This window comes from Tetrahymena thermophila (genome assembly GCF_000189635.1).
Source record: "Tetrahymena thermophila SB210 genomic scaffold scf_8254636, whole genome shotgun sequence".
In the NCBI taxonomy this organism is placed as follows: Eukaryota; Ciliophora; class Oligohymenophorea; order Hymenostomatida; family Tetrahymenidae; genus Tetrahymena; species Tetrahymena thermophila.
In genome coordinates this window covers 296973-324519 of record NW_002476405.1, presented here as the reverse complement: position 1 = coordinate 324519, position 27547 = coordinate 296973, and the positions used below count along the sequence as shown (strand labels likewise).

The following is a 27547-nucleotide window of genomic DNA, read 5'->3' as shown; positions in this document are numbered from 1 at the left end:
ATGATTATTTAGTATCTAAGTGCTTTGCTTTTAAGTTTTATTTTATTTATTTAGGCTTAAAATGTTTAAAAATGTCCTTAATTGAGAACTTATGACAGTAAAAAACTAATTTATTATTATCAGCCATATTTAATTCATAATATTTTATTAAAAATTTTTAAGATCCAAAGAGGGATTAAAGCTTCTATGTAAAAAATTTCTTGAGAATCCCTAAAACTAACATTTTAGTTATAAACACGAGCTAATGGAACTACCCAATTTCTAGTATTGTATATTATTATGATATGTCATCCTCTTCTGGAGAAGTGATTAATGTTATAGCTCGTAAGCTAAAAAATTTTAATAATTCTACTAAGCATTGTGTTTTTTATGATTTGAATTTATATTTTAAAAATGTCTATTTTAATAATAATAAGCTGACTTTCTGATAGGAGAAATGTATTACAATGATCAAACTTAACAGTTAGTGATAATAAACTAAAATAACTTGATATTTGCAGATCCATATACTTTGAAATCACAATAATCCTTTTCCTTTATCAACATTTCTTCACTATAGTTAATTTAGGGAACTAATTATGTTATTTTAACTAGCTATTATAATGTTTTGTAAATATTTGACTTTATTCAGCAATAAGTAGTTCTTCTCTTAGATAATACATAAATTCTTTAGACATTCTCTGATAATTCTTAGCTTTATTAGTATTATTCAAGCTTTTATCAGCTTTCTACAGGCGAATATATAATAGTGACTACAAATGATAGAGGAATAATAACTTGGAGTGTAGATCTATAAAATCTAACTTATTCTTACAATGGCTATATCCAAGATTGTATGCTAAATTTATTAATTTAAATTAATAAAAAATAATTATTCTTTTCATAGCTATAGTAGATTAATAAGGAGATGGAAACAAATGCTTTACAAAACATCCAACTTAAGATATAATATTTATGGGTGGAAAATATTTAGTGGTAGCAGCAGTAAAAATAATAGATATCAAGAAAGGAGTTTATTAAACTCTTTTCAAATAGAGTAAAATTTAATAACAATTGTAATTATTTTAAAGATTTAAAATTATAAATTTTAGGTATTTATTCATACTATTTAACAGATAATACTCAAAATATTGTTTATGATTTATCATTTTCTAACGGGAGCTATTCTCATACTCTTATCATCAACTCTTAATACTATGTTTTTCCAATCTATTTATCAGCTAATGACGATTATTCTTAAATGAGTATTTCAAGTTACTACTGGATTTAAATCACTTGCTATTTTAAATTGTATAAAATATAAGAAAATCCTATTTTAATTATATCTTCTGGTACATATATCACAGTCTTTCATTATACCACCTACTAGTTTTATTATTACTTATGTAATTTTTAATTTTGACAATACTTATTATATTTTAAATAATAATTTAAGTTTTTTATAGACTATTATTAAATTTTGCAGTAACTATAAATTATTAAATATTAAAAGTTTTCTTAATCTTTTAAATAAAAATTTTTAAATAAAATGAAAAAAACATTTTATTTTTATATTTCATTTAAATATACATATAAAGTTTTTTAACAACTTAAAAATTAGATTTTGGTGGCGACACGCTAAGTAGAAGATTTATTAGACAGGATGATATCAATACAGATAAATACATATTTTTATACCAAAATTACCTTCTACTTTATGATGATGGTTATTTTGGATAATATGATGGAAATAATTAAAAACCTGAATTATCAGGTAACGTCAGATATTAATATGGCAGCTTTTACTCAGTAAAAAACTTATTTGATTGGTATTTTATCAAAAGTGGTGAAGATGGAAGTAATAGCTTTATATTTACATTCCCAATATATCCTCTTAGCCAATAAAATACAGTAAGAGCAATTACTTATTTTTATTTAAAGTCTATTTACAAAAATTACAATTATAAATTAGGCCATTGACATAACAAATTCTTTTGGTTTGACATGGGCAAGTATAAATTAAAATTTAGATCCATTTTCAATATAAAATAAAATATATGTTGCTTTAGCTTTTCCTAATAAAGCTAATACAGAAAACTATTTATTTTAGTTAATCAATTGCCAATCAACAACTGAGAGGTATTTTTTAACTTCAAATCAAAGTGATGTTACATCAATCCAAACAGCTTTTGCAATAGCTTCTTTAGATGATCCACAAAACTTAGAATTAATTGGAGTAGATAATAATGGGACTGTTTACATTTGGGATCTAAGCACTCCTAATTATGAATTTAAGTTTTCTTATAATTTTAGTAAATTTAAACTTTATAAATTAATTTATATTATGTGTATTTAAATTCTATATAATTTTTAAATTTATTGTTTTTGAAATTTTGTTTGAATTTAAATTTAGGTATTTGCAAAAACTCTTAAATAGGTGATATTTTCAATATTAATGGATTTAAAAGAATAATAATGTCGTGTGATGATAATAAAGTTTACGCTCTAGATTATTTGTCTGGAAATTATTAGTATTTAGCAAAATTAACTAGCTAACCTTTAGCTTTAAGAGCCTTTTCAAAACCTCAGCTAATAGCTTTAGGTGATTTTAATTCTGGAGAAGCTTTAATCTTTAAACTGAATTAAAATTCAAAACTATTCGATTTTTTTTTACAACTCTAATCAAAAAAAATTTAAGACAAGTTAATTTATATAGAAATGCTAAGTGATTACACACTATGGATTTAATACACAGATAGAAATCTATTCTACTCCATTCAAGATTGTCTCTCAAACTCTACTCTTTGCACATAATGTACCTAGTAATATTATTTTAATACAACAAATCAATTTGATGTTAATGCAGTTTATGGTGCAGGAGCTGTTGACAATCCTTATACAACATCTGACAATTTCTTAACAGCAATGATCAAAGTATTAAAAATATTTAAATTGTTTAATTATTAATTTTTTAAAAGCTTTTAAGCTCCAAAATCTTTGTTATAGGTTCTTCTTTTTGTTTTATTTTTTAATAAATTAAAAAATTTTCTATTTTTAAAATACTTGAAACTCTCATAATTTAAAAAAAAACTCTTTCAAATTAACAACATAAAAAAATAAAAATTAAATCCCTCTATTCAAAAATTTTTACAGTAATAATTAGAGAGTTTTAAAATTGGATGTTTATGGATAAAGAAAATTTCAAGAAACTAAAAATTTAATCTAAAATAAACTTTTGTTTTATTTTAATTTAACTTTATATTATTTATTTATAGGCTTAATACTATAAGTAAATTGTTTCAGGTGTTTCTGATATGAGTGTTAATATTTACATAAATCCTGATAATGAGTATAACTTAAACCCAAATCTAATGAATTTCGATTTTAATAGTATTATTTCGTTATTTTTTTTAAGTAGTAAGTATGGCACTTATGCAAGTTTAAATTACTAAGGAGTTATGAAATTTAATAATTATAATTAAATAACAATTTAAGATATGATCATTAATTTTACATTGAATCAGTAAATTAATTAATGTGGAATTATTTTTTAGAATATTGGGTAAAATGCTATTATTAATAATATCTAACTTAAGAATCTAAATATTAGTTTATCTTAAATTAATTGTTAATCTATTTAAGTTGACTCTACTTAGCTAATTATCTAAAAGTACAATTTATCAAATGAAGATTTTAGTTATCACTAATCAATAATCGCAGCTTTTAACTCTAGTTATGTAAAATTTACTTTATATAATTCAATGCCATTAAATTTTTTTAAATAATAGATTTAAATTTATAATTTGTCTTTAATTAACTGTACTCTTGGGAATTAGTTTAGCATTCTGTAGTAGTAATCTAATATCTAAGCTAATGTTAATAATCTTCTGATTTCTTAAAATACTTGTTTTTAAAAAAGCGATGAAGACGACAAAAATTAAATTTCTATCCTATTTTAAGCTGGCCTCTTTGCAGTCAGTAATATGCAAATGAATAATAACACTATTTGTATGAAATCGATATTTTCTACAGTTGCTACTGTTGACTAAGTAAACTAAACTTTTTAATTTACTAATATTAGCATAGCTAACAATAAATTTTAAGCTAGAACAACCTATGTATTCTTTGATGCTTTGTATTCAATGAGATCTTCACCATCTCATTAACTTATACTTCAAAATTTAGATTTTGATAGTAATTTCTTGATAAAAAATAGCTCATTTGATTTAGATTCAGCTTAGCTATTTGAAACCTACAAGATAGCTACACTTAATGCATAAAATATAACTATGAAAAACAATTTAAATATTTAATTTGGCTTAATTTAAATTGCCAATACAGTTAATATTAGTTTATTCTCATGCTTAAGTGATAAAAAATACTTTGATTAAGTTTTAAACATTGCAACAAGTGGTTGCTTTTCATTAAGTGAAATTTACTAAACAATTATTACTTAAAATAAATTATATTCAATGAGAGTATAAGACATTAATTTAATATCATTAGAAAATAATTCTGTTTTATAAGCTACACTACAAATTTTTGATAGTAATTTCACTGATTTGATTTTATATCAATAAGGAAAAAATACTTAATCCATTCCAATCCAAATATCCACAACTTATAATATAGAAATATAGATAAATAATTGCAATTTTTAAAATATACTTCTTTAGAGTATTTAATACACATAAACTTATTCATCTATAGCATTATGGATAGTCAATTATTAAGGATCTGTCTTAATTAAAAAATCTTATTTTTTAGATTCGTACAGCAATTCTTAATATGGCTTCGCTTATATAGAAACAAGCTAATTATCTATGGACTAAATCAATTTTAGCAATTCTACCTTTATAAATAATTAATCATTAACTTTATATAATTCAATTGGCTGCATGGTATATGCAAAAGCAGAAAATATATCAATTACAAACTGCAATTTCAGTAAAGCAACAGCTTCAAAAGGAGGTTTTCTTTACTTAGTATCATCTGCAGAGATATTAAATCTTTAATTTAACAACGTCTATTTTACTGAAGGATATGCTTCTGTAGATGCAAGTGCCATTTTTATAGATACAAGTGGACAGAAATTAAATTTCAGTTGTTTGAACTGTAGTTTCAGTAATCTATTCACATTACCTCTTTTATCATCAGCTATACAATTACAGTATCTTATTATATTATTATTATTATTATTATCATTTAATTAAACAATATTAAAAATAATCTAAAATCAAAAATTTTATTTAAAACAATACCCAAAAAAACGATGTTAATACTAGTTTCTCAAAATATAAAATTTAATTAAGATTATTATTATTTTATTAAATAAATTAATTAATTAATAAAAGATGAAACAAATGGCAATTTTCACATTAAAATGAATACTTTTTAAAATTAAATACAGAATGTTTCTACATTTTTTTAATACTTTTAAATTGAAATTTTATCTTAAATTTTATTTTTTTAAGCAATTTTTAATATGCAAAATTATCAATTGTAAGATATTTAGGTTATGCTTTATTTATTTAATTATTTTAATTTATAAAAATTTATAAAGATAATATTAGTAAAGTTCAGTTTATGCTATTTATTAAATAACATTTGATGGTGGATTGATTTACAACATATAAGGTGTTTCAGATAATTATTTTATTTCTCTTTAATCTTCAGAAATATAATTTTTCAATATAATTCAAAAAAATAATTAACCATTTTAGTCAGATTCTTTACCATATATTTTTTATTAAGGTTACTAAAATAAATAGTAATCAACATTAATAAAATTAACGAATTCATAAGTTTAATTAAAGAATTGTACTATCTCTGATTTATCTGTAAAAAACCTTGATTCAAATATACCTCTTCTTATTCAATCATAAAACTCAACTGTTTAAATATTTAATTCCTCAATTTCGGATTGTAGCTATGTTAAAAATTTCATAAATATTTAAGGAGGATCGATTTTGTTAGATAGTGCAAAATTTTTAAATATTAATTAACAATCAAGTAATAGAATTTTAAGTGAATTGAAAGAAACTTAACCTTCTAAAGATTCAACATCTTTAATAATGCTATAAAATAGTTAAATCTATATTTAAAATAATTGCATTTTTTATGAATTAAACTGCTAAAGTTGTAACGGAGTTATTTAACTGCAAAATGGCAACCTTAATATTGATAATTCTATCTTTAACTAAACAAGGGTAAGCAAAATTTAAATTATATTTTTTAATGCAATGTCTTTAATTATGTTATTTATTAATACATTAACTTTACTCAATAATTTAAATTGTTTAGATATTTTTTTTTATAAAAAGAATCAATTTGGTGGATTTTTTTTTATTAATGGACTTCAAGGAAAAAACTCCATTTCAAATAGTATATTTTATAAATGTTAGTCTTAGTATGATGGAGGTGCTATGTACATTCAGTCATAATACACAAATGTTATTTTTTAGTTTACATTAAAATTGTTTTAATTCATTTCATCATAATATAGGCTTTTCAACTGAATATTGATAAATCAATCTTTTAGAATAATACTTCAATAAATGGAAAAGGTGGAGCTATTTTTATTTATTCTGAAAATCTTAATCCTCCAAATAGTTCGGCTTTAATTTCTGAATCAATTTTTGTTTCTAATTTTGCATAAATAGCTGGAGCAATTTATTAATAAAATATTTCTGCATAATTAACAAAAAATTAATTTGAAGGAAACGTTGGATATATATATGGTAGCAACTTAATCTCTTATGCAAGCAAATTAAATTTGGTGAATTTAGAATAATTTCTAACACTAAACAAAGGTAAGTAGAATTAATCTATAGAAATTATGGAATTTAGAAGTGGTGGTTCATTAAAAGATATCTAGTTTTAATTAACAAATGAATAAAATGAATGTATTATTCCTATTACTTATGAAGAAATTTAATCTTACAAAATTTAAGTTAAAGTAAATCCTCATACTCAGAATATCCAAAGTTATTAACTAAGTGGAGATGAGTAAGTCAGTTTCAATTAAACATCCTAATCATTTTCTTTCTCATAACTGACTGTTGTAGGAACACCTAATTCTTCAGTGATTCTATAGTTTTATTCTGACCAAATTTATACTTTAAATAAACAGACAAATTTATACGAATAAAATTACACATTCGATGTAAACGTTTATTTTAGGGATTGCATTTCAGGAGAATAAAAGACTCAATATAATTTATTAATTTAATGTGATATATGCAAAAAGGGATAATACTCATTTAATGTTTAATAGTGTTAAGAATGTCCAAAGGGTGCTGAGTGTCTTGGTGGCGATTAGATAGTTACAAATTATGGTTATTGGAGAAGATCTGGTGATGTAGCAATAATACTTTCTTGTGAAAATTAGGAATCAAACTGCGTTGGAGGTAGCTTCGGAAATAATATTTGCTATGAAGGACATATTGGTGCACTTTGTGAAGAATGTGATGTAAATAATTTAATTTTATTTTGAATTCATAAACTCAATTCGATTAAACCAAAAATTTTTAATTTTATTGAAGATTGAGGGTCAGTTTTGGGGAGAAAAATACTCTAAAACAGCTAAATATTCATGTGCATTATGCAGTAAAATGTAATATAATTCATGGATTATTGTTGCTTTGACATTTTGGACGTTATGCTCTATGCTGATTGCAATTAGAGGAAACATTTCTTCTTTGAAAATTGAAGCTGCTTAACTTGCAATTAAAAGAACAGTTATGAATATTAGGAATAGAGGAATTAGTTAAATAACAGATAACCAAATAAACAAATCTCTCAATGCAAGTTAAATTTAAAAAAATGTTACACAATAGTTTTAAAGATAGATTACTATTTCTTAAAAAAATAAAAATGCTAACTTTGAATAAAAATAAGCTGACTCGATGAAATAAAGTATTTGCATAAAAATGTTTACAAATTACTTCTAAATTGTAGGTTCGATTGCTACATTCAATCTTACTATTCCATCAGGTTTTAATTATTTCTAAATTAAATTCATAATATTAAATAAAATTTATTCGTTTTTAAATAATTATACTTGCGAAAAATAGATAATTAAAAGTGCGATTTGATTTAATTATATCCAAAATTATTTAAATTAAGCATAGTTTATTCATATATTTACAAAGTTAAAAATTTATTAATTTAAAACATTTAAATTTTTAGGTATTTTTGAGCTTCCTCAGTCTGTTGGGAATCCAATAAAATAAACTATGAGTTCATTAGATTGCTTACTTGTTAAGATAGAGACAGAAATACCAATAATATTTTTCAGAATGATTTTTTCTTAGATTATTCCTATTTTATATCTGATAATATTTTTTTTAGGGCTTTTGGTTTATCATTACTGGATAAATAAAAAAAAGGAAGCTTTTCCAATTTAAAGTATTTCTACTGCTTCAATGTTTTTAATAATTTACACTTAACCTGATATAGTTGCTTAGATAATAGCATTACTATCTTGCAGAAATATTGGAGACAAAAGCTACATTTTATCAAATGTTTCTTTTGAGTGTTATACAAGTTAGCATATTAAGTACATATTAGCTATTGTTCTACCTTTATTGATTATTTGGTTGTTTATCTTGCCTATAACTTTGTTTGTTTTATTGAAAAAAAATTAAGATCAGCTTGAAAGTACAAAAATTAAACTGAAATATGGGTTTCTTTATATTGAATACAAAAACTAAGCTTTTTATTGGGAGTTTGTAAAGATGGTAGAAAAAATAACAATAATCCTATCACTTAATTTTTATTCTTAAATGATTATTATAAAAGGGATTTTAGTTTTTCTTAGCATTACACTTTATGGAATTTTGACTATCATGGTCAAGCCTTATAAGGAAGAAGAAATAAACTAAATTGATATAAATTCAACTATAGTCTGTTCTATTACAGTTTTACTTGGAATATTTATCTATCAAAATCCTTTCCCATATTTTTATTATCCCTCATTTGGAATTATTTTACTAATTAACTCTATTTTTATAATTTCGGTTTTAAAAGAAATTATCTATAATTATTATTTGTTATTTAAGTAAGTTATTAAAAATTTGATAGTAAAACTTTCAGTAAAAATTCATTTGCTCAAACGTTTCACATAAACTGAGAATAATACTAAGAAGCTTAATCCAGAAATAAAAGCTAAAATTAAAAGAGCATTTTAAAGATACTTAGACATGAATATTGAATAAAGAAAATAGTTTTTTATAAAAGTTTTGGAAACCTAACTAAGTAAAATTTTATTAATTAATTAAATGTGCATTTTAAATAAAAAATCTTAAAAATTAAAATAGACATGAAATATCAAAATGTATTAAATAAATAAACAAACTTTAAAAGCTAGTTTATAGAGCCGAATTTAAATAACTTAGATAACTAAGAATCTGAAAAAAATTCCTTCATAATAGATAAAGAAATTGAATTAGATTTTAATCTAGTTAAAACTAACAATTTCAAAACTCTTCAATGTAAATTAGTTTAATAAAAATAATTTTAACTTTAATTTTTAAAAATTAGAATATTCTGATTTAAAAACTTTGAGGTTAAATAATATCTTATCTTAATAAGAAACACTTTAATAATCTCCTTAATTACAATCTACTCCTTTAGTTAACAACTGATCTAAATTGCATTCAAATTAATATAGAAATAGAATGATATATATTTTTAAAATTTAACATTTTTATATTGCATCTTATTTCAAAATTTAATTAAAAATAAAAAAATATAAAATTTGTAAATAATTTTAAGCAGTAAATTAATATTACTGCAGTCAAATATTATCACATAATAAAATAACATACAAAAAAATATAAATATACTTTATGATAGTTGGTTGTTTATATTTATTTTAAAAATATTTGTTCATTTTAGTTTTAATTATAGTATTAAAATCTTATGTTATATATATAGAGTAGAACCCTAGGGTTCTACCCTACAATACAAATAGGACTTGGGATAATAATATTATATATATTAGCAATATTAAATTTTTAAAAAAATATGAAATATTTTAATCAAAATATTACTAAAAATATATCTATTTCAGATTTTATGAATAAAAATATAAAATTATATTTTTGATATTATTAATCTAGAAGTATGAGAGCTAAAAAATTTTAAATAGTAATTATCAGAAATTAATAGCGCTTTGATTTTTTTAATTTATTTAAAAAACTCAAATAATATTAGTCAGTAAATATTGTCTGTAAAGATATAAATAGACTGACTAACGTTATTGATATATTTAATAAAGATTACATTTTTATTTCAATATGATTATAAGTATATTTTAATTTCCAAATATTTTTGAACTTATATAATAAATTAGTTTTCTATTGCTTAGAAAAAGTCATTTTTTTGAAAAGATGTATGTATGAAACAATAATTAAATAGGATTATATGAGGCATTATTCTATAAACAGAAAGGTTAAATTTATAATTTACTGATTATAATAAATTGATATTTGACTTTATCTTTAAAAATTTTTAATAATTCAATCAAAAAGTGATAAAATTAAAATAAATATATGCTTCAAAACTATCTTTTTTATAAAAATGAATTATAAAAAAGATGTAAAAATAGGTTAGCTAAACATTAATATATTATTTTTGATAATAAATTTAGTAATAGTAATAATCATATGAATTAAGAGCAAACTATTTTTCTATTTTAGTCAATCATTAGTTCTAGTTTATATATTTAATAATAATAATAACTATTTTTAATTAATGAACCTATATTAATCATATATCTATAGTTTTTTTCTTATATTGTATATACTTATGAAATACCTACTTTATAAAGGAAAGGATTAAATGATAATTAAAAGTATAATAAATAAATAAATAAATAAATAAATAAATAAATAAATAGAAATATAACAAAATATTTATAAAAACCAAGATAAAAACAAATATAAACAAAAAATGAAATTCATCACATTTACTTTCCTTGCTCTTATTGCTTTTTGTGCAGTCTAAGCTCAAAACTAGGATTAAGTTAATCTTCTTAATTGTTTGGATAGAAAATAATCAGATTTATAAGAAACATGCAAATAGGATAATTAAGATTGTCTAAATGAAGCATAAAGAGTGAAAACCTGCGCTTAAGAATGTTCAAACTTTCAAGTATATTCTGCCCAATAGATCAAAAATTGTTTACCAAAATGCAGTTCTACAAACGCAGCAATTTAAAACAATCTTTAAGTAGTTATAAATTGCCTGAGCTCAACATTCTTATAATTTGCTTTTGTACTTACTATTTCTTTAATGTCTATGATATTTTGAAATATTTATCATAAGATATTTTAATGCATAAAATGTTATTAATTTAAAATAATAATAATAAAATATTACCTTATTTTTTAAGTTAACAATGAATGTATCTCATTTTATTCCTATTTGTTGGCATTTTCTTTCTATTTTAAAAAATATTAATCAATCAATAATAAAATTAATTTAAATAATTAATTAGTTTCGTATTCAATAAATAAAAATATTTAATATTTAGTTTTTAAATTTTGCAGTTAAACTTATTAAGTTCAATACTTGATAAATTCATTAGCTTTAAAATAAATAGGCAATTTTTTTTGTATAAAAATAAATTATTTAGCTTATTTCTTTAAATAGTTAATTTAGTATTTTAACAAAATTTAATACTCCTTTTCATTACGCACAAAGTCATTTTAAGTTTAATATAATATTTTAAGTATAACACTTTACAATTTTAAAAAATAGTTACCGCCATTTATTAGCGATGATTTTATTAACATTTAGTAATATAAATAATTTAATTAAAGAAAGATTTGCTTTGTTTTTTTATGGATAAATCTAAATTTATAATCAAAAATTTAAATTTATGGTATATAATTAAGAATATATTGAATATTATATAAAAGTAAATAAAACCGTTTTTTTTTATATTTATTAAGAAAAAACAAATAAATAATTGCAGCAAATTAAAAAGATATAGAATAAATATTATTTAGCTTTCAAATCAGATTTATTTAACAGTAGTTATGAATAAATAAGAAAAGAAAGGTTGCGAGCTTAATCAAGTCAAGGATTTAAGGTGATGACAGCAGAAGCTAATCTCTTTAATTTAAGAATTTAATTTTTAAATTTAGATTTTTAAGTGAAATCCTAATTAAAACTTTTAATACAAAGATAAAATTGCAAAAATGTCTTAAATATAGCAAGAAATATAAATAAAAAAAGAATAAATTATTATATTATTTTTAATTTAAGAAAGAAAAAAAGAAATTATAATTAGAAACAAAACTAATTAATAAATAGTTTAATTAACTTGAATTCTTGAAAAATTATAAATTGAATTTATTTAATTAAAAAAAACTGTTTTTACGAAAGACTAATTTCCAAAGTGTAAACGTTAGAGGTTTATGATAAAGCAAAACATAAACCTAATGCACCTTAATTTCCAATTTTGTTGTCACTATTTTCATTTTTAAAATTAAATTTTTAGATAATATGAAATAAAAAAGTTTTTTATGAAAATAAAGACAATAATAAATACAAAAGAATAAGTTTCAAGAATTTAAGATTGATAAGGTTCGCCAAACAAGAGCCTATGCTTAATGAATCCTAATCTCTAAGCGCATTGCCTCTATAAACATTAAAAATAAATTTAAAACTATTTTCAATCTTAAACTAAATAACAATAAATAAATGAAAAAAAGTAAGAAAAATAATTAAAATAAAATAAATTATTTTTACTAAAGCTTGAGTGTTAATTTTGAGAGTTTATGACATCTAGCTAAAGAAGAAGTTAAATATGATACATCTTAATAACAGATAGCTCTTCTTTTAAAATCAAAAAAATATTATTTAATTTTAATAATTGGATAGATATTTAAAAAACATATTAAATTGAAACTTAAATTAAAGATTTTAGCATTAAATTGTATTAAATGATGTAACTAGAGTTTTTTAATAATCTTAATGTTGATATTATTAATAGTTAATTTATTCATAATTTACCCTAGAAAAAGTTCCAAGTTTTGTAGTTTTGTACACTATGCAAAACCAGAAGCTAAAACAGAACAAGCCTTTGCACGAATAGAGCATTAACTTTAAATATTTTTTTATAAATTAAAAATTTTTGAAAAAGAAAATGGAAAATTGAAAAAATAAAAATTTAAAGAATTTTAATTTAAATTATAAGATTAATAAATTAAATAGCTAAATAAAATTAAAATAAATTTGTAATTAACTAAAATAACTAAAAGAAAATATATAATTTTTATTTTTACTTAAGGCTGAGAACTAAAACTTAAAGATTTATACATTTCGCTAAACACAAACCTAAATCTGATACTCCTTCATCAGATAGTTCTAAATTTAAGCTTTTAAAATTTTGAAATAATTAATACAGGCAAAAATTAAATAAAAAACTTAAGGGGAATTGAAAAACTAATTATAAAGATTATAGAATAAATTCTAATAAGCAATTAGAAAATAAAATTTTCTTCCTTAATAAATTTCAAAATAATCATATATGTAAATAAAGAATATTTACTCAAGATAAAGTTCCAAAGATAATAAATTTGTGCATTTTGATAAAGAAGAACTTAAATCAGAAAGCCCTTTATCGCCGATTTCGTTATTTCTTTTAACATAATAATTTATGTCATTATTATAAAAAAAGAAGAATGTTTGTTAAAGTTGTGCATAAGAATATTTAAAATCAATAAGAATACCAAAAATATTTAATTATTCTATGAGTTTATTTAAAAATTGAATTTTTTTTTTAATTGGCTAAAGAAGATAATTATTTAATGAATTAGGTAAATCTAAATTAATATTAAGAGAAGATAAATAATTTTTACGTGAGTTTCAGCATTAAATTTTAAAGATTTTTAAAGGTTTATAAAACAGAGCCTAAATAGGATATTCCTTCTGATTCAACTTAATTATAGCTTTAATAATTAAATAATTAATGAATAAGCAAATATGAAAATTAGATGAAGAAATGTTTAAAAACTCTAATTTGAAGATTTAATAAAAAAATTAACTATAGGGAAGTTTTACTATTTTAACATTACTAAAAGGTAATAGAAGTTAAATAGGAAATAAATCTTTGATATTTTTTCTAATTTTACTAAATATTATGTAAAATATATAAGATTAAGTCAGACATTTTTACCTAATATTAAGTTTTAAAGTTTAAAGATTTATCAGTTTTTCCAAAGAATAACTTAAAGATTTTACTCCCTATGAACCTATTTTTTTAAGTCTGTAAATAAATTTAAGCTAAAAAGAAGAACAAATAAAAAATAGATAATGAATTAAAAAAATTTAAATAATAATATAACTAAAAAAACTCTTTGAATAAATGATATAAAAAATCATAAAAATAAATATGTTTTATAATTTTTATTCAACCATTTAATTGTTAAAGTTAATCAAATAATGATTTTTACCCAAGATCGAGTGACAAATTAATCACATTTAAGCATTTTTCCATAGCTGTACATAACTATAATAAATTTTTTTAATCTATTTTAATCTTATTTTTATAACTTTTCAAATAAATAAAAATATCTTACAAATTAATAAAAAATTTTATATAAAAAAATAATAAGTAAGTAAAAAAACAAATTAAAATTTTCAAAAAATTATAATTAAATTTAATACTAAATATATTTTTATTTCTTATGATATTAATATTAATCAAAAATAAATGTAGCAAAAGTAAGGTTATAAGCAAAATAAATAGTTCATTTATTAGAAAGATATAAAAATATGTGATTTTACTCTAGATCAATAATAAGATTTGTATGACTTAATAGAGAAGATTTCTCAAACTTTTTTAATTTTGATAATGAATAAATAAAGAGCAATAATAAAAATAAAAACAATAAAATTACATCCTTAATATTTTTAAATATCTTTTGCTTCTTTTTGAAAAAAAGATTAAAAATATTATTTATAAGCAATTTAGAAGAAATTAGTAACTTTTTTTTATAATAAAACTTATTAATAAATTATTAATTAATAAAAAATAATTTATTTACATCATTTAGTTTTTGAAAGCTTTTTTTCTAATAAATCATTTTTTTTAATTTTTATTATTAATAAAAGTTATTAAAATTGAATTAATTAATTATTAATAGTTTTTTAGTTTATTATTGATTAAATTTTTGAAAAAGATTACTTTTTAATTAAGAGAACAAATAAAAATGAAAATACATAAAGGATTTTTAATATATTTTATTGAGTTGAATTAAATCTATGGGAAGTATATTTTATGATTTTGTATGAATTAAAAATAAATAAGCTTTTTTTAAATCAAAATATTTAACTCTTTTTTTCTTTAAATTTTTTTATTTCACCTAATAAAGACTTCTATTTTAAAAAATCATATTTATGCAAGCAACAATAGCAATCTATTTCATCTTAAAAATTAATTATTTTTTAATCTTAGATTAAATATAAAGATTTAACATATTTTTAAATACATCTTCTTAAATTAATAATAAATTTAAATTAATTTTTATATTTGAATGAAATATTTAAATTGTTAAATTATTTTTATATTTTATGTTATTTTTTTCATTATATAGTAGTTCCTGGTTTTAAAACTCCGCTGATTGGATATATGTAAGTAATCAGCGGAGTTTGTTAAAAATTATTTTTTCACTCTCAGAAAAAATTTTTTACATACTAAACTTGAAAAAAGACATTAATCGCTCAAAAAATTTAGCAATATTAAATTTTGAAAAAATTATTAAATATTTTAATAAATATATAACTAAAAATAATATATCTATTTAAGATTTTATGAATTAAAAATATAAAATTAGATTTTTGATATTTTTAATCTAGAAGTATTTTGAGAGCTAAAAGAGTTAAAATAGTAATTATCAGAAATTAAAAGTACTTTGATTTTTTAAAATTTAAAAAATTCAAATAATATTAGTCATACTATCTGTAAAGATACAAATAGACTGACTAATATTTAATGAAGATTAAATTTTTTTTTATATGATTATAAGTATATTTTAATTTTTCCAAAAGTTTTTGAACTTATATAATAAATTAATTTCTATTGCTTTGAAAAAGTCATTTTTTTGAAAAGATGTATGTATATGTGAATGAAATAAATAAAAAATTAATTAAATAAGATTATGTGAACCATTATTCTATAAACAGAAATGTTAAATTTATAATTTATTGATTATCATAAATTTATATTTGACTTTATCTTTAAAAATTTTTAATAATTTAATCTAAAAATGATAAAATAAAAATAAATTTATGCTTCAAAACTATTTTTTTTATAAAAACGAATTATTTATAAAAAAGATGTAAAAATAGGTTAGCTAAACATTAATATATTATTTTTGATGAATAAATTTAGTAATAGTAAAAATTAAATGAATTTAGAGCAAACAATTTTTCTATTTTTAAGTCTATCATTAGTTCTAGTTTATATAGACTTAATAACAATAATAACTATTTTTAATTAATGAATCTATTTTAATTATATATCTATAACTTTTTTCTTATATAGTATAAACATATGAAATACCTACTTTATAAAGTAAAGGCTTAAAGGATAAATAAGAGTATAATAAATAAATAAAAATATAACAAAATATTTATAAAAACCAAGATAAAAACAAATATAAACAAAAAATGAAATTCCTCTCATTTACTTTCCTTGCTCTTATTGCTTTTTGTGCAGTCTAAGCTCAAAACTAGGAAGAAATTGATTTTCTTAATTGTTTGGATAGAAAATAATAATATTTATAAGTACCATGTAAACAGGATAATAGTTTAGATTGTCTAAATGAATAATAAAGAATGAAAACCTGCACTTTAGGATGTTCAAATTCTCAAGTATTTTCTGCCCAATAGACCAAAAATTGTTTACAAAAATGCAGTTCTACAAACGCAGAAATTTAAAACAATCTTTAAGTAGTTATAAATTGCCTTAGCTCAACATTCTTATAATTTGCTTTTGTATTTGCATTTTCTTTAATGTCTATGATATTTTGAAATATTTATCATAAGATATTTTAATGCATAAAATGTTATTAATTTAAAATAATATATAATAATAAAAATATTACCTTATTTTTTAAGTTAACAATGAATGTATCTCATTTTATTCCTATTTGTATGCATTTTCTTTCTATTTTTTAAAATATTACTCAATCAATAATAAAACTAATTTAAATAATTAATTAATTTCATATTCAATAAATAAAAATATTTAATATTTAGTTTTTAAATTTTGCAGTTAAACTAATTAAGTTCAATACTTGATAAATTCACTATCTTTAAAATAGATACCGAATAAATGATAATTTAAAATTTTTTACTATACCGAATATCAAATAAGTTAAAAAAAATTACAAAATAAAATAATTTTTAAAAAAATAGTGAGCTGTAGTAGCAAGATGAGCTTGAAAAAATATAGTAGGATATGAATATAATTGTATAAAATTTAAGTATCAAGTAACTTTCAATTCTTAATACAAAAGAACCCATTAAATTAACTATTTCTATTTTATAGCTATTAAATAATAAAAAAGTATTATTTTTGCTCTTCAATTATTCTCATTATTTTACATAAATAAAATTAAATTTCTTATTCTAAATTTCTTTCTATTTTTATGTAGCTTAATTTAAAAGTTATTTCAGCAAATTAACGAACCAATCAAATGATTATTTTATTACTATTTACTCTTAATTTTCTTTCAACTTAATTTTGTTTAAAAATAATAATTGAGTTTTGTTGAAAAAATTTATTTTATAAACAGAATAATTTAAATCTCTAGAAAATGTAATTAATTATTTAATCATGTAAAAAGTATAGAGTTATTATTTTTATATTAAAAAGTTTCTCAGCTCATCTTTACGTCTTATATTAGTCTTGATATTTCTATTAGATAAAAATAAATAGATAACGCACTCAATATTATGTTTTTACTAATTTTAACCAATAACTATACTAAATAATCACAATTAAATAGATGAGGAGGGTTTATCAAACTTAGGTTCTGCTATAGCAAAGTGCTCTTATCTTTAAAATTTTGCACTTGGACACTAGTAAAATAATTTTTAACTTTGAATTTTAGTTAATAAAGAATAATAAGTTATTTGCTTTTCTGATGTAGTTTTTTTTAAAAATATTTTATTTTAGTTTTATTATGTTAAATATATTTCATATTAAATAAATATTTTAATCATTAGTAATTTATTTTTTAATATTTTTCTTCTGTTAATGATATTTTTATGTTAATTTATTTTTAAAATATTAAAAGTTAGGTTTAAATGAGTTCAGAAAGTGTTTCAAAATTAGTTTCTGATTTAACAAACTGTGCTAAGATCTAGAACATGATACTAGATTTCAGGTAAATGTTTTAGTCTGTTTTAATAAAATATTTACAAAATTGGTAAAGATATTATAAATAATATAAATTTTAATCTATTTTAAAGTTTAATTTTATTTAAACTATTAAATTTACTAAAATTATATTTAAAGCTCAAATCCAATTCAATTTATGATGATGGTTTAAAAGACTTGAGTTCTAATTTATACAAATTCACTAATCTCGAAACTTTGGCACTCGAATTTTCGTAAAAATATTATAGATAATCAATAATTTCCATAAAAAATTAACATAAAATTAAAAAATTGAATTTTAAATAAATAAATTATGACATTAATCGCTCAAAAATTTTTAGCAATATTAAATTTTTTAATAAAAATATAACTTAATATATATATTTAAGATATTATGAATAAAAATATAAAATTAGATTTTTTATATTTTTAATCAAGAAGTATTTTGAGAGCTAAAAAATTTAAAATAGTAATTATCAGAAATTAAAAGTACTTTGATTTTTAAATTATTTAAAAAATTCAAATTATAGTAGTCAGTAAATACTGTCTGTAAAGATATAAATAGACTTACTATTACTATAGATATATTTAATGAAGATTAAATTTTTTTTTTATATGTTTAAAAGTAATTTTAATTTGAACTAATATTGCTTTGAAAAAGTCATTTTTTTGAAAAGATGTATGTATGAATGAAACAAATAATGAAATAAGATTATATGAGGCATTATTCTATTTACAGAAAGGTTAAATTTATAATTTAATGATTTTCATAAATTTATATTTGACTTTATCTTTAAAAATTTTAATAATTTAATCTAAAAATGATAAAATTAAAATAAATATATGCTTCAAAACTATCATTTTGATAAAAAAGAATTATTTATAAAAAAATAAGTAAAAATAGGTTAGCTAAACATTAATATATTATTTTTGATGTATAAATTTATTAATAGTAATATTAAATGAATTAAGAGCAAACTATTTTTCTATTTTTAGTCTATCATTAGTTCTAGTTTAAAAACACTTAATAATAATAATAACTAATTTTAATTAATGAATCAATTTTAATTATATATCTATAGCTTTTTCTTATATAGTATAAACTTATGAAATACATACTTTATAAAGGAAAGGCTTAAATGATAACTAAAAGTATAATAAATAAATAAAAATATAACAAAATATTTATAAATACCAAGATTAAAACAAATATAAACAAAAAATGAAATTCCTCACTTTTACTTTCCTTGCTCTTATTGCTTTTTGTGCAGTCTAAGCTCAAAACTAGGAAGAAGTTGATTTTCTTAATTGTTTGGATAGAAAAAAATAAGAATAATAAGTACCATGCTAAAAGCAAGATTAAGATTGTCTAAATGAATAATAAAGAGTGAAAAAATGTGCTTAAGAATGTTCAAATTCTCAAGTATTTTCTGCCAAATAGATCAAAAATTGTTTACCAAAATGCAGTTCTAAAAACGCAGCAATTTAAAACAATCTTTAAGTAATTATAAATTGCCTTAGCTCAACATTCTTATAATTTGCTTTTGTATTTGCATTTTCTTTAATGTCTATGATATTTTGAAATATTTATCATAAGATATTTTAATGCATAAAATGTTATTTATTTAAAATAATAATTACCTTATTTTTTTAGTTAACAATTAATGTATCTCATTTTATTCCTATTTGTATGCATTTTCTTTCTATTTTTTAAAATATTACTCAATCAATAATAAAACTAATTTAAATAATTAATTAATTTCATAATCAATAAATAAAAATATTTAATATTTAGTTTTTAAATTTTGCAGTTAAACTTATTAAGTTCAATACTAGATAAATTCACTAGCTTTAAAATAGGCTTTTTTTTTTTTGAATAAAAATAAATTATTTATCTTTTTTCTTTAAAAGTTAATTTAGTATTTTCACAAAATTTAATACTCCATTTCATTAAACACAAAGATATTTTAAGTTTAATATAATATTTTAAATATAACACTTTGCAATTTTAAAAAATAGTCATCACAATTTATTAGCGATGATTTTATTAACATTTAGAAATATACATAATTTAATTAAAGATTATTATATATAATTTATTTTCTGATATATTTTGATGTATTAAATCAAAAATAGTAAGTAAGTATTTCATCAAAATATAATTAAAATCGATTGGTTAATTTCCGAAAAAGCCTAACTAATATGAATAGAATATTAAACACTGTGTATCTGTAAATTTACAAAATAAAATAATTTAAAAAAAAAGTGAGCTTTAGTAGCAAGATGAGCTTGAAAAAATACAGCAGGATATGAATATAGTTGCATAAAATTTAAGTATCAAGTAACTTTCAATTCTTAATACAAAAGAATGCATTGAATTAACTATTTCTATTTTATAGCAGTTATCAAATAATAAAAAAGTATTATTTTTGCTCTTCAATTATTCTCATTATTTTATATAAACAAAATTTAATTTCTTATTCTAAATTTCTTTCTATTTTTATGTGTCTTAATTTAAAAGTTATTTCAGCATATTAATTTTTATAATTGCGAACTAATTAAATGATTATTTTATTACTATTTACTCTTAATTTTCTTTCAACTTCATTTTGTTTAAAAATAATAATTGAGTTTTGTTGAAAAAATTTATTTTATAAACAGAATAATTTAAATCTCTAGAAAATGTAATTAATTATTTTATCATGTAAAAAGTATAGAGTTATTATTTTTATATTAAAAAGTTTCTCAACTCTTCTTTATGCTCTCATATTAGTCTTGATATTTCTATTAGATAAAAATAAATAGATAAAGCACTCAATATTATGTTTTTACTAATTTTAACAAATAACTATACTAAATAATCACAATTAAATAGATGAGGAGGGTTTATCAAACTTAGGTTCTGCTATAGCAAAGTGCTCTAATCTTTAAAACTTGGCACTTGAACACTAGTAAAATAATTTTTAACTTTGAATTTTAGTTAATAAAGAATAATAAGTTATTTGCTTTTCAGATGTAGTTTTTTTAAAAAATTTTCTTTTAGTATTGTTATGTTAAATATATTTCATATTAAATAAATATTTTAATCATTAGTAATTTATTTTTAATATTTTTAATATTTTTCTTCTTTTAATGATAATTTTATGTTAATTTATTTTTAAAATATTAAAAGTTTGGTTTAAATGAGTTCAGAAAGTGCTTCAAAATTAGTTTCTGATTTAACAAACAGTGCTAAGATCTAGAACATGATACTATATTTCAGGTAGATGTTTTAGTTTTAATAAAATATTTGCAAAATTGGTAAAGCTATTATATATATAATATAAATTTTAATCTATTTTAAAGTTTAATTTTATTTAAACTATTAAATTTACTAAAATTATATCTAAAGCTCAAACCAAATTTATGATGATAATTTAAAAGACTTGAGTTCTCATTTACACAAATTCACTAATCTTGAAACTTTGGCACTTGAATTTTCGTAAAAATATTATTTATAATTAATAATTTCTTTAAAAAATTAAATTTTAAATAAATAAATAATTTTTTTTTACTGTTTGATAAAATAAATGCTTTCTCTTTTAAATGTTTTTTTATCAAAAAATTTTAAAAGAGTTAATTCTATTGGTGCTGAAGGAGCAATAGGCTTCAGTTCTGCTATAAGATAGTGTAACTAACTCAGATTTTTGGAGCTTTATCTATGGTATATAGATATATATTTTTTTGTTTATTGAAATAATCTCTTTTATAAGGTTAACTAAAAAAAATAACATTAAATTATATCCTATCATGCCATTATTTAATAAATTTCTGTTTTTAATTCTTTTTAAATTAGCTCTTTTATATTCATTTTTTAAAATATTTTTTATTTATTTTAAATTGAGTATCTCATTCATTTAAATTAAAACATATAAATTAAAAATAGGAATAATTCACTCACCAGCGAATCAGAAAGGAAAATTATGAACTAAATTTTAAAAACAAAGAGATTAATTTCTATATTAATTATTTAAACAAATTATTTAATGGATTTTTAAAAATAAAAAATATTTGAGAATAGTAAATAATGCATTTTTTTATTATTGTCTTTAGCATATTTTTTTAAATATTTTTGCTAATACTCAAAAATGTTAAACCAAAATATATCATAAATAAAAGTGAATTAAAAAAAAAGGCTTAGAACTAATAATTTCAGATATATTTTTATTTAATTTTAAACTCATTAATACCCAAACCACTATATTTTAATTGGGCATTTGGTCATACTTTTACTTTTATTAAATCATTATTTTATATTTAATAAATTTAATTTTTTATTTTGAATTTCTTTCTATTTATATGTGGCTTAATTTAAAAGTTATTTCAGCATATTAATTTTTTAAAATAGCGAACCAATCAAATGATTATATAATTACATTTAGCATAATTTTCTTTCAACTTGTGTTTATTTACAAATAAAATTTGAGTTTTTCTAAAAAAAATGATTTAATAAACAAAATAATTCAAAACTTTAGAAAATGTAATTAATTATTTTATCAAGTAAGGAGTATAGAGTTATTTATTTTTTAATAAAAAGTTTTATTCACTATTATGCTTTTGCTAATTTTAACCAATAATTATACTAAATAGCCGCAATTAAATAGATGAAAAGGGTTTATCAAGCTTAGGTTCTGCTTTAGCATAGTGCTCTAATCTCTAAAATTTGACACTTGAACACTAGTAAAATAATTTTTTTGTTTAAATTTAACTTTTAGTTAATAAATAAATAATAATAAATTATTTGCTTTTCTAATGTAATTTTTTTGTTAATATTTCTTTTTTTAGTTTTATTATGTTAAATATATTTCATGTTAAACGAATATTTTAATGACAAGTTATTTATTTTAAAATATTTATTCTTCTTTTTACATGTTTTTTTGTAAATTTATTTTAAAAATATTAAAAGTTTGGTTTAAATGAATTCAGAAAGTGCTTCAAAATTAGTCTCTGATTTAACAAACTGTGCTAAAATCTAGAAAATAAATGGCACTAGATTTTAGGTACATTGCTTTTTGCTTTAATTGAATTTTTTATTTATAAAATTGGCAAAGCTATTTAAAAGCAAATTTTAGTCTATTTTTAAAGTTTCATTTCATTTAAACTGTGAAATTTAGAAATTTACTAAAATTTTTTTTAAAGCTCAAATCCTATTTATGATGATGGTTTAAAAGACTTGAGTTCTCATTTATATAAATTCTCTAATCTCGAAACTTTGGCACTCAAATTTTAGTAAAAAATTTATTGATCAATAATTTCTAAAAAATTAATTTTATAATATTTCTTTTTTTTAATTAAAATTTTTCTAATTTTTTTAATTTAAAAATTATTTTATCTTTTAATTCAATTTTCTCTCTTTTATTAATAAATCTAAATCATTAATATTTTAATATGGGAATAAGTTCCACTTAAATTTATGAATATGGAGCCATTAGCCTAGGTTAAAATTTAGCAAAATGTACTAATCTTAAGAATCTAACAATTAAACTCAAGTAAAATATTAAACATTCATGAATCTTTTAGAAATTAAATGTATATTGAAATTTAAATAAAACTAAATGAAAAGCAATAATTAAATTCAAGATAATGGCTTATTAGGACTATGCTCAGGTCTATTAAACATCCCTAATATATCAAGTTCGAAACTTATTCTTGGGTTAAATATAATAATTTAATTGTTTTAATAAGACTTTAATATTTTATTTAACTTTGGGATTTTATTAATTTTATCTTAAAAATATTAAAAGGAACACCTTTATTAGATCAAATGGTGCAATGGGTATAAGCTCTACTTTACCAAACTTCAGTAAACTTATAGATTTAACACTCAATATTTCGTAAAATATTTAACTTTTATTTTAAAGTGTTTGCTTTTAAAGATAAATAAAATATTTTTGAGATAAAATAACTGTTTACTTTAATATTTTTCTAATTTTAAATAATTATTTTTAGAATTTTAATATTTATAATTTACTTTATAATTTTTTCTTTTAAATATATTTTTATCAATACAATTTTAAAATAGTTAATTATATTGATGATGAAGGAGCAATAAGCTTGAGTTCTGCAATAAGATAGTGTAAATAACTGAGATTTTTGGAACTTGATCTAGGGTATATATTTGTTTGTTTTTAAATTTTTCTCTTCTAAAAGGTTAACTAAAAAAAATAACATTAAATATATGCTATTATTTGATTATTTAGTGAATTTCTGTTTTTATTTCTTTTAAATTAGTTCTTTTATTTTAATTTTTAAAAAATTGTTTTTATTTATTTTAAATTGTGTATCTCATTCATTTGAAATAAATTATATAAATTAATAATAGGAATAATACACTTTCCAGCGAATCAACAAGGAAAATATGGAAAATTATGAACTAAATTTTAAAAGCAAAAAGATTAATTAAGAAATTAATTGCAATATGAATTATTTAGACAAATTATTTTATGGATTTTTTAAAATTATAAATATTTAAAATTAATAAATAATGCATTTTTTTATGTTTTTAACTTATTTTTTTCTATATTTTTATTTTAAAAATTATATTCTAAAGAGTAAGAAATCTTGTTTGAAAAAGCCTAAAAATTCTTTTGATCGAAGCTCTTATAATTGTTGTTACTAAATTAATTAATTAATTGATTATCATCATATAAAATTATATTACAAGCCATTTTGTACTTCTATTTGATTTTTGTATTGCAAGTAAACTTTTAAGTGATTTATATTAAATTTATTTTACTAATTTTAAACAATAAGCTCTTTTTTCTTTTTCTTTTAATTGTTCTTGCTTTGTTAATTTAGCTCATCATTTTATTTTCAACTTTTGCTTTTATTATTGATTAATCTTATTAATTCATATTTTTTCTTTATTTTTTCCTTCTAATTAACTATGTAATGATATATTTTTTCTTAAATATTTAAAAAGTCGCAATTAAATTGGTGCGATTGGTGCATAAGGCTTAGGATCTGCTTTAGCAAATTGCATTAATCTCTCAAATTTGACACTTTTGCTTGAGTAAAAACAGTTTATTTGTTTTGGATTGTGATATTTTTAATTATAAAAACTAATTAAAAACAATAAAGATCTTTTTCTTTTTCTTTTTATTGTGCTTGCTTTTTTTTTGTTCTTTCTTTCTTTGCTAATTTAACTTATCATTTTATTTTTAAATTTTGCTTTTATTATTAATTAATTAATCTTATTATTTCATATTTTTTCTTCATTTTTTCCTTCTAATTAACTATTTAATGATATATTTTTTCTTCAATATTTAAAAAGTAACAATGAAATTGGTGTGATAGGTGCATCACGCTTAGGTTCTGGTTTAGCAACTTGCATTAATCTCTCAAATTTGACACTTGATCTTCAGTAAAAACAGTTTATTTGTTTTGGATTGTGAATTATTTTCTTTTGATATTTTTATTTATTTGCTTATTTTTTTGACATTTAATATTTTGCTATCTTTAATAAATAAAACATAAAATAAATATCTTTAATAAATAAAACATAAAATAAATATCTTTTTAAAAATATCATAACAAAAATATCCTTTTAAAAATATCATAACAAAAATATCCTTTTAAAAATATCATAACAAAAATATCTTTTAATTAATATCTTTACAAAAATATCTTTTAATTAATATCTTTACAAAAATATCTTTTAATGAATATCTTTTTCAAAATAACAAACATTTCAACTAAAACAACAACAACAAGAATTACAAAAACAGAAATATCTTTTGAAAAATATCTTTTGGTAAATATCTTTTGATAAATATCTTTTGATAAATATCTTTTGAAAAATATATTTCAATTCAATTTCTAAGAAATAATTTATTTATTTATTTATTCAAGAATAACAAACATTTCAATACAAAAAAAAATAAATAAAAAAAATTATTTATTCAAAAATAACAAACATCGCAACACAAAACAATAACAAAAAAATCAAATATCGCTTAAAATAAAAAAAAACAAAAAATCAAAGGTAATAAAATAAATGTTTAGAATAAAGTAAATCATTTTTGTAAAATTAAAAGTTATAAGCACATGAAAAATAAAATAATAATGATAAAATCTAAACGTGAATAGATTTAAAAAAAAAAATAATTAGGTGTATCAAATAAAAAAACAAAACAAATATTACAACTTAAATATTTAATTAATTAATTAATTTAGTTTTTAATCAATCAATTAATTTAGAATAAAAAATATATATTGTTTTTTTAAATAGTTTAATTAATCAATTTTTTAATTGAATTTATCACACGTTAAAAATACACTATAAAATCTCACATACATTTTCATATTTAATTTTCTTAACTTATAATTTAAATTTTTTTAATTTCTTTTAAATTTTATTTTAATTTATAAAATAAATATTTATTATTCTTCTAAATATGCATTTAATTCTCACAAAATAATTATTCTAGAATTAATATAGATAGATGTAAATAAAATATTGTAAAATTAAAATAAGTTGAAATATTTTAAAAAAATTTTGAAGTAGAGTTTTTATTTGTAAATGAAAGAAATGGAAAATTTAAAATAATTTAAATATTATTTTTATTACAGTTTAAGCTATTTAATTTTTTTTGAAAAGATTTAATCTAGAATTATGAGAGGTAAAAAATTTTAAATATTAATTATCAGAAATTAAAAGCGCTTTGATTTTTTAATTAATTTATAAAATTCAAATATTGTAGTCAGTAAATACTGTTTGTAAAGATATAAATAGACTGACTAATATCATAGATATATTTAATGAAGATTACATTTTTTTATATATGATTATCAATATATTTTAATTTCCAAAAATTTTTTAATTAATATAATAAATTAATTTTCTATTGCTTTGAAAAAGTCATTTTTTTGAAAGATGTATGTATGTATGAATGTAACAAATAATTAAATAAGATTATATGAGGCATTATTCTATTAACAGAAAGGTTAAATTTATAATTTACTGATTCTCATAAATTAATATTAACTTTATCTTTAAAAATTTTAATAATTTAATCTAAAAATGATAAAATATAATAAATATATGCTTCAAAACTATCTTTTTTATAAAAACGAATTATTTATAAAAAAAGATGTAAAAATAGGTGAGCTAAACATTATTATATT

At 19.1% G+C, this 27547-nt stretch overlaps 6 protein-coding genes across 6 annotated transcripts; 5 read left to right on the top strand and 1 right to left on the bottom strand. All coding sequences in view use genetic code 6, as the record gives it.

Moving 5' to 3' along the window:
* On the top strand, positions 1–9305 carry TTHERM_00490820 (transmembrane protein, putative; the record flags this gene model as incomplete). The annotated part of the gene is made up of 15 exons (XM_001016859.2): positions 1–97; positions 163–324; positions 417–833; positions 887–1036; positions 1092–1385; positions 1601–1890; positions 1952–2291; positions 2393–2913; positions 3255–3716; positions 3768–5149; positions 5543–6188; positions 6303–6431; positions 6485–7450; positions 7524–7974; positions 8170–9305. The coding sequence occupies 15 exons, from the start codon at positions 1–3 to the stop codon at positions 9303–9305; spliced, it is 7443 nt and encodes a 2480-aa protein (XP_001016859.2).
* Positions 9306–10935: 1630 nt separating this feature from the next.
* TTHERM_00490810 (transmembrane protein, putative) lies at positions 10936–11295 on the top strand (the record flags this gene model as incomplete). Its single annotated transcript, XM_001016858.1, has 1 exon — positions 10936–11295. The coding sequence occupies one exon, from the start codon at positions 10936–10938 to the stop codon at positions 11293–11295; it is 360 nt and encodes a 119-aa protein (XP_001016858.1).
* Positions 11296–11999: 704 nt separating this feature from the next.
* Positions 12000–15080, bottom strand: TTHERM_000490809 (transmembrane protein, putative; the record flags this gene model as incomplete). The annotated part of the gene is made up of 11 exons (XM_012797810.1): positions 12000–12102; positions 12371–12460; positions 12542–12631; positions 12742–12825; positions 13006–13095; positions 13278–13370; positions 13544–13633; positions 13854–13943; positions 14171–14260; positions 14448–14546; positions 14782–15080. The coding sequence occupies 11 exons, from the start codon at positions 15078–15080 to the stop codon at positions 12000–12002; spliced, it is 1218 nt and encodes a 405-aa protein (XP_012653264.1).
* A 1293-nt stretch (positions 15081–16373) lies between these two features.
* TTHERM_00490800 (transmembrane protein, putative) lies at positions 16374–17028 on the top strand (the record flags this gene model as incomplete). Its single annotated transcript, XM_001016857.2, has 2 exons — positions 16374–16392; positions 16439–17028. The coding sequence occupies 2 exons, from the start codon at positions 16374–16376 to the stop codon at positions 17026–17028; spliced, it is 609 nt and encodes a 202-aa protein (XP_001016857.2).
* Positions 17029–21564: 4536 nt separating this feature from the next.
* On the top strand, positions 21565–22116 carry TTHERM_000490799 (kinase domain protein; the record flags this gene model as incomplete). Its single annotated transcript, XM_012797809.1, has 3 exons — positions 21565–21644; positions 21774–21863; positions 21996–22116. 3 exons carry the CDS (start codon positions 21565–21567, stop codon positions 22114–22116), a joined length of 291 nt encoding a protein of 96 aa, XP_012653263.1.
* A 1693-nt stretch (positions 22117–23809) lies between these two features.
* TTHERM_00490780 (hypothetical protein) lies at positions 23810–25815 on the top strand (the record flags this gene model as incomplete). Its single annotated transcript, XM_001016855.2, has 6 exons — positions 23810–23910; positions 23985–24074; positions 24166–24224; positions 24444–24531; positions 25344–25433; positions 25695–25815. 6 exons carry the CDS (start codon positions 23810–23812, stop codon positions 25813–25815), a joined length of 549 nt encoding a protein of 182 aa, XP_001016855.2.
* Between the last annotated feature and the right edge of the window lie 1732 nt (positions 25816–27547).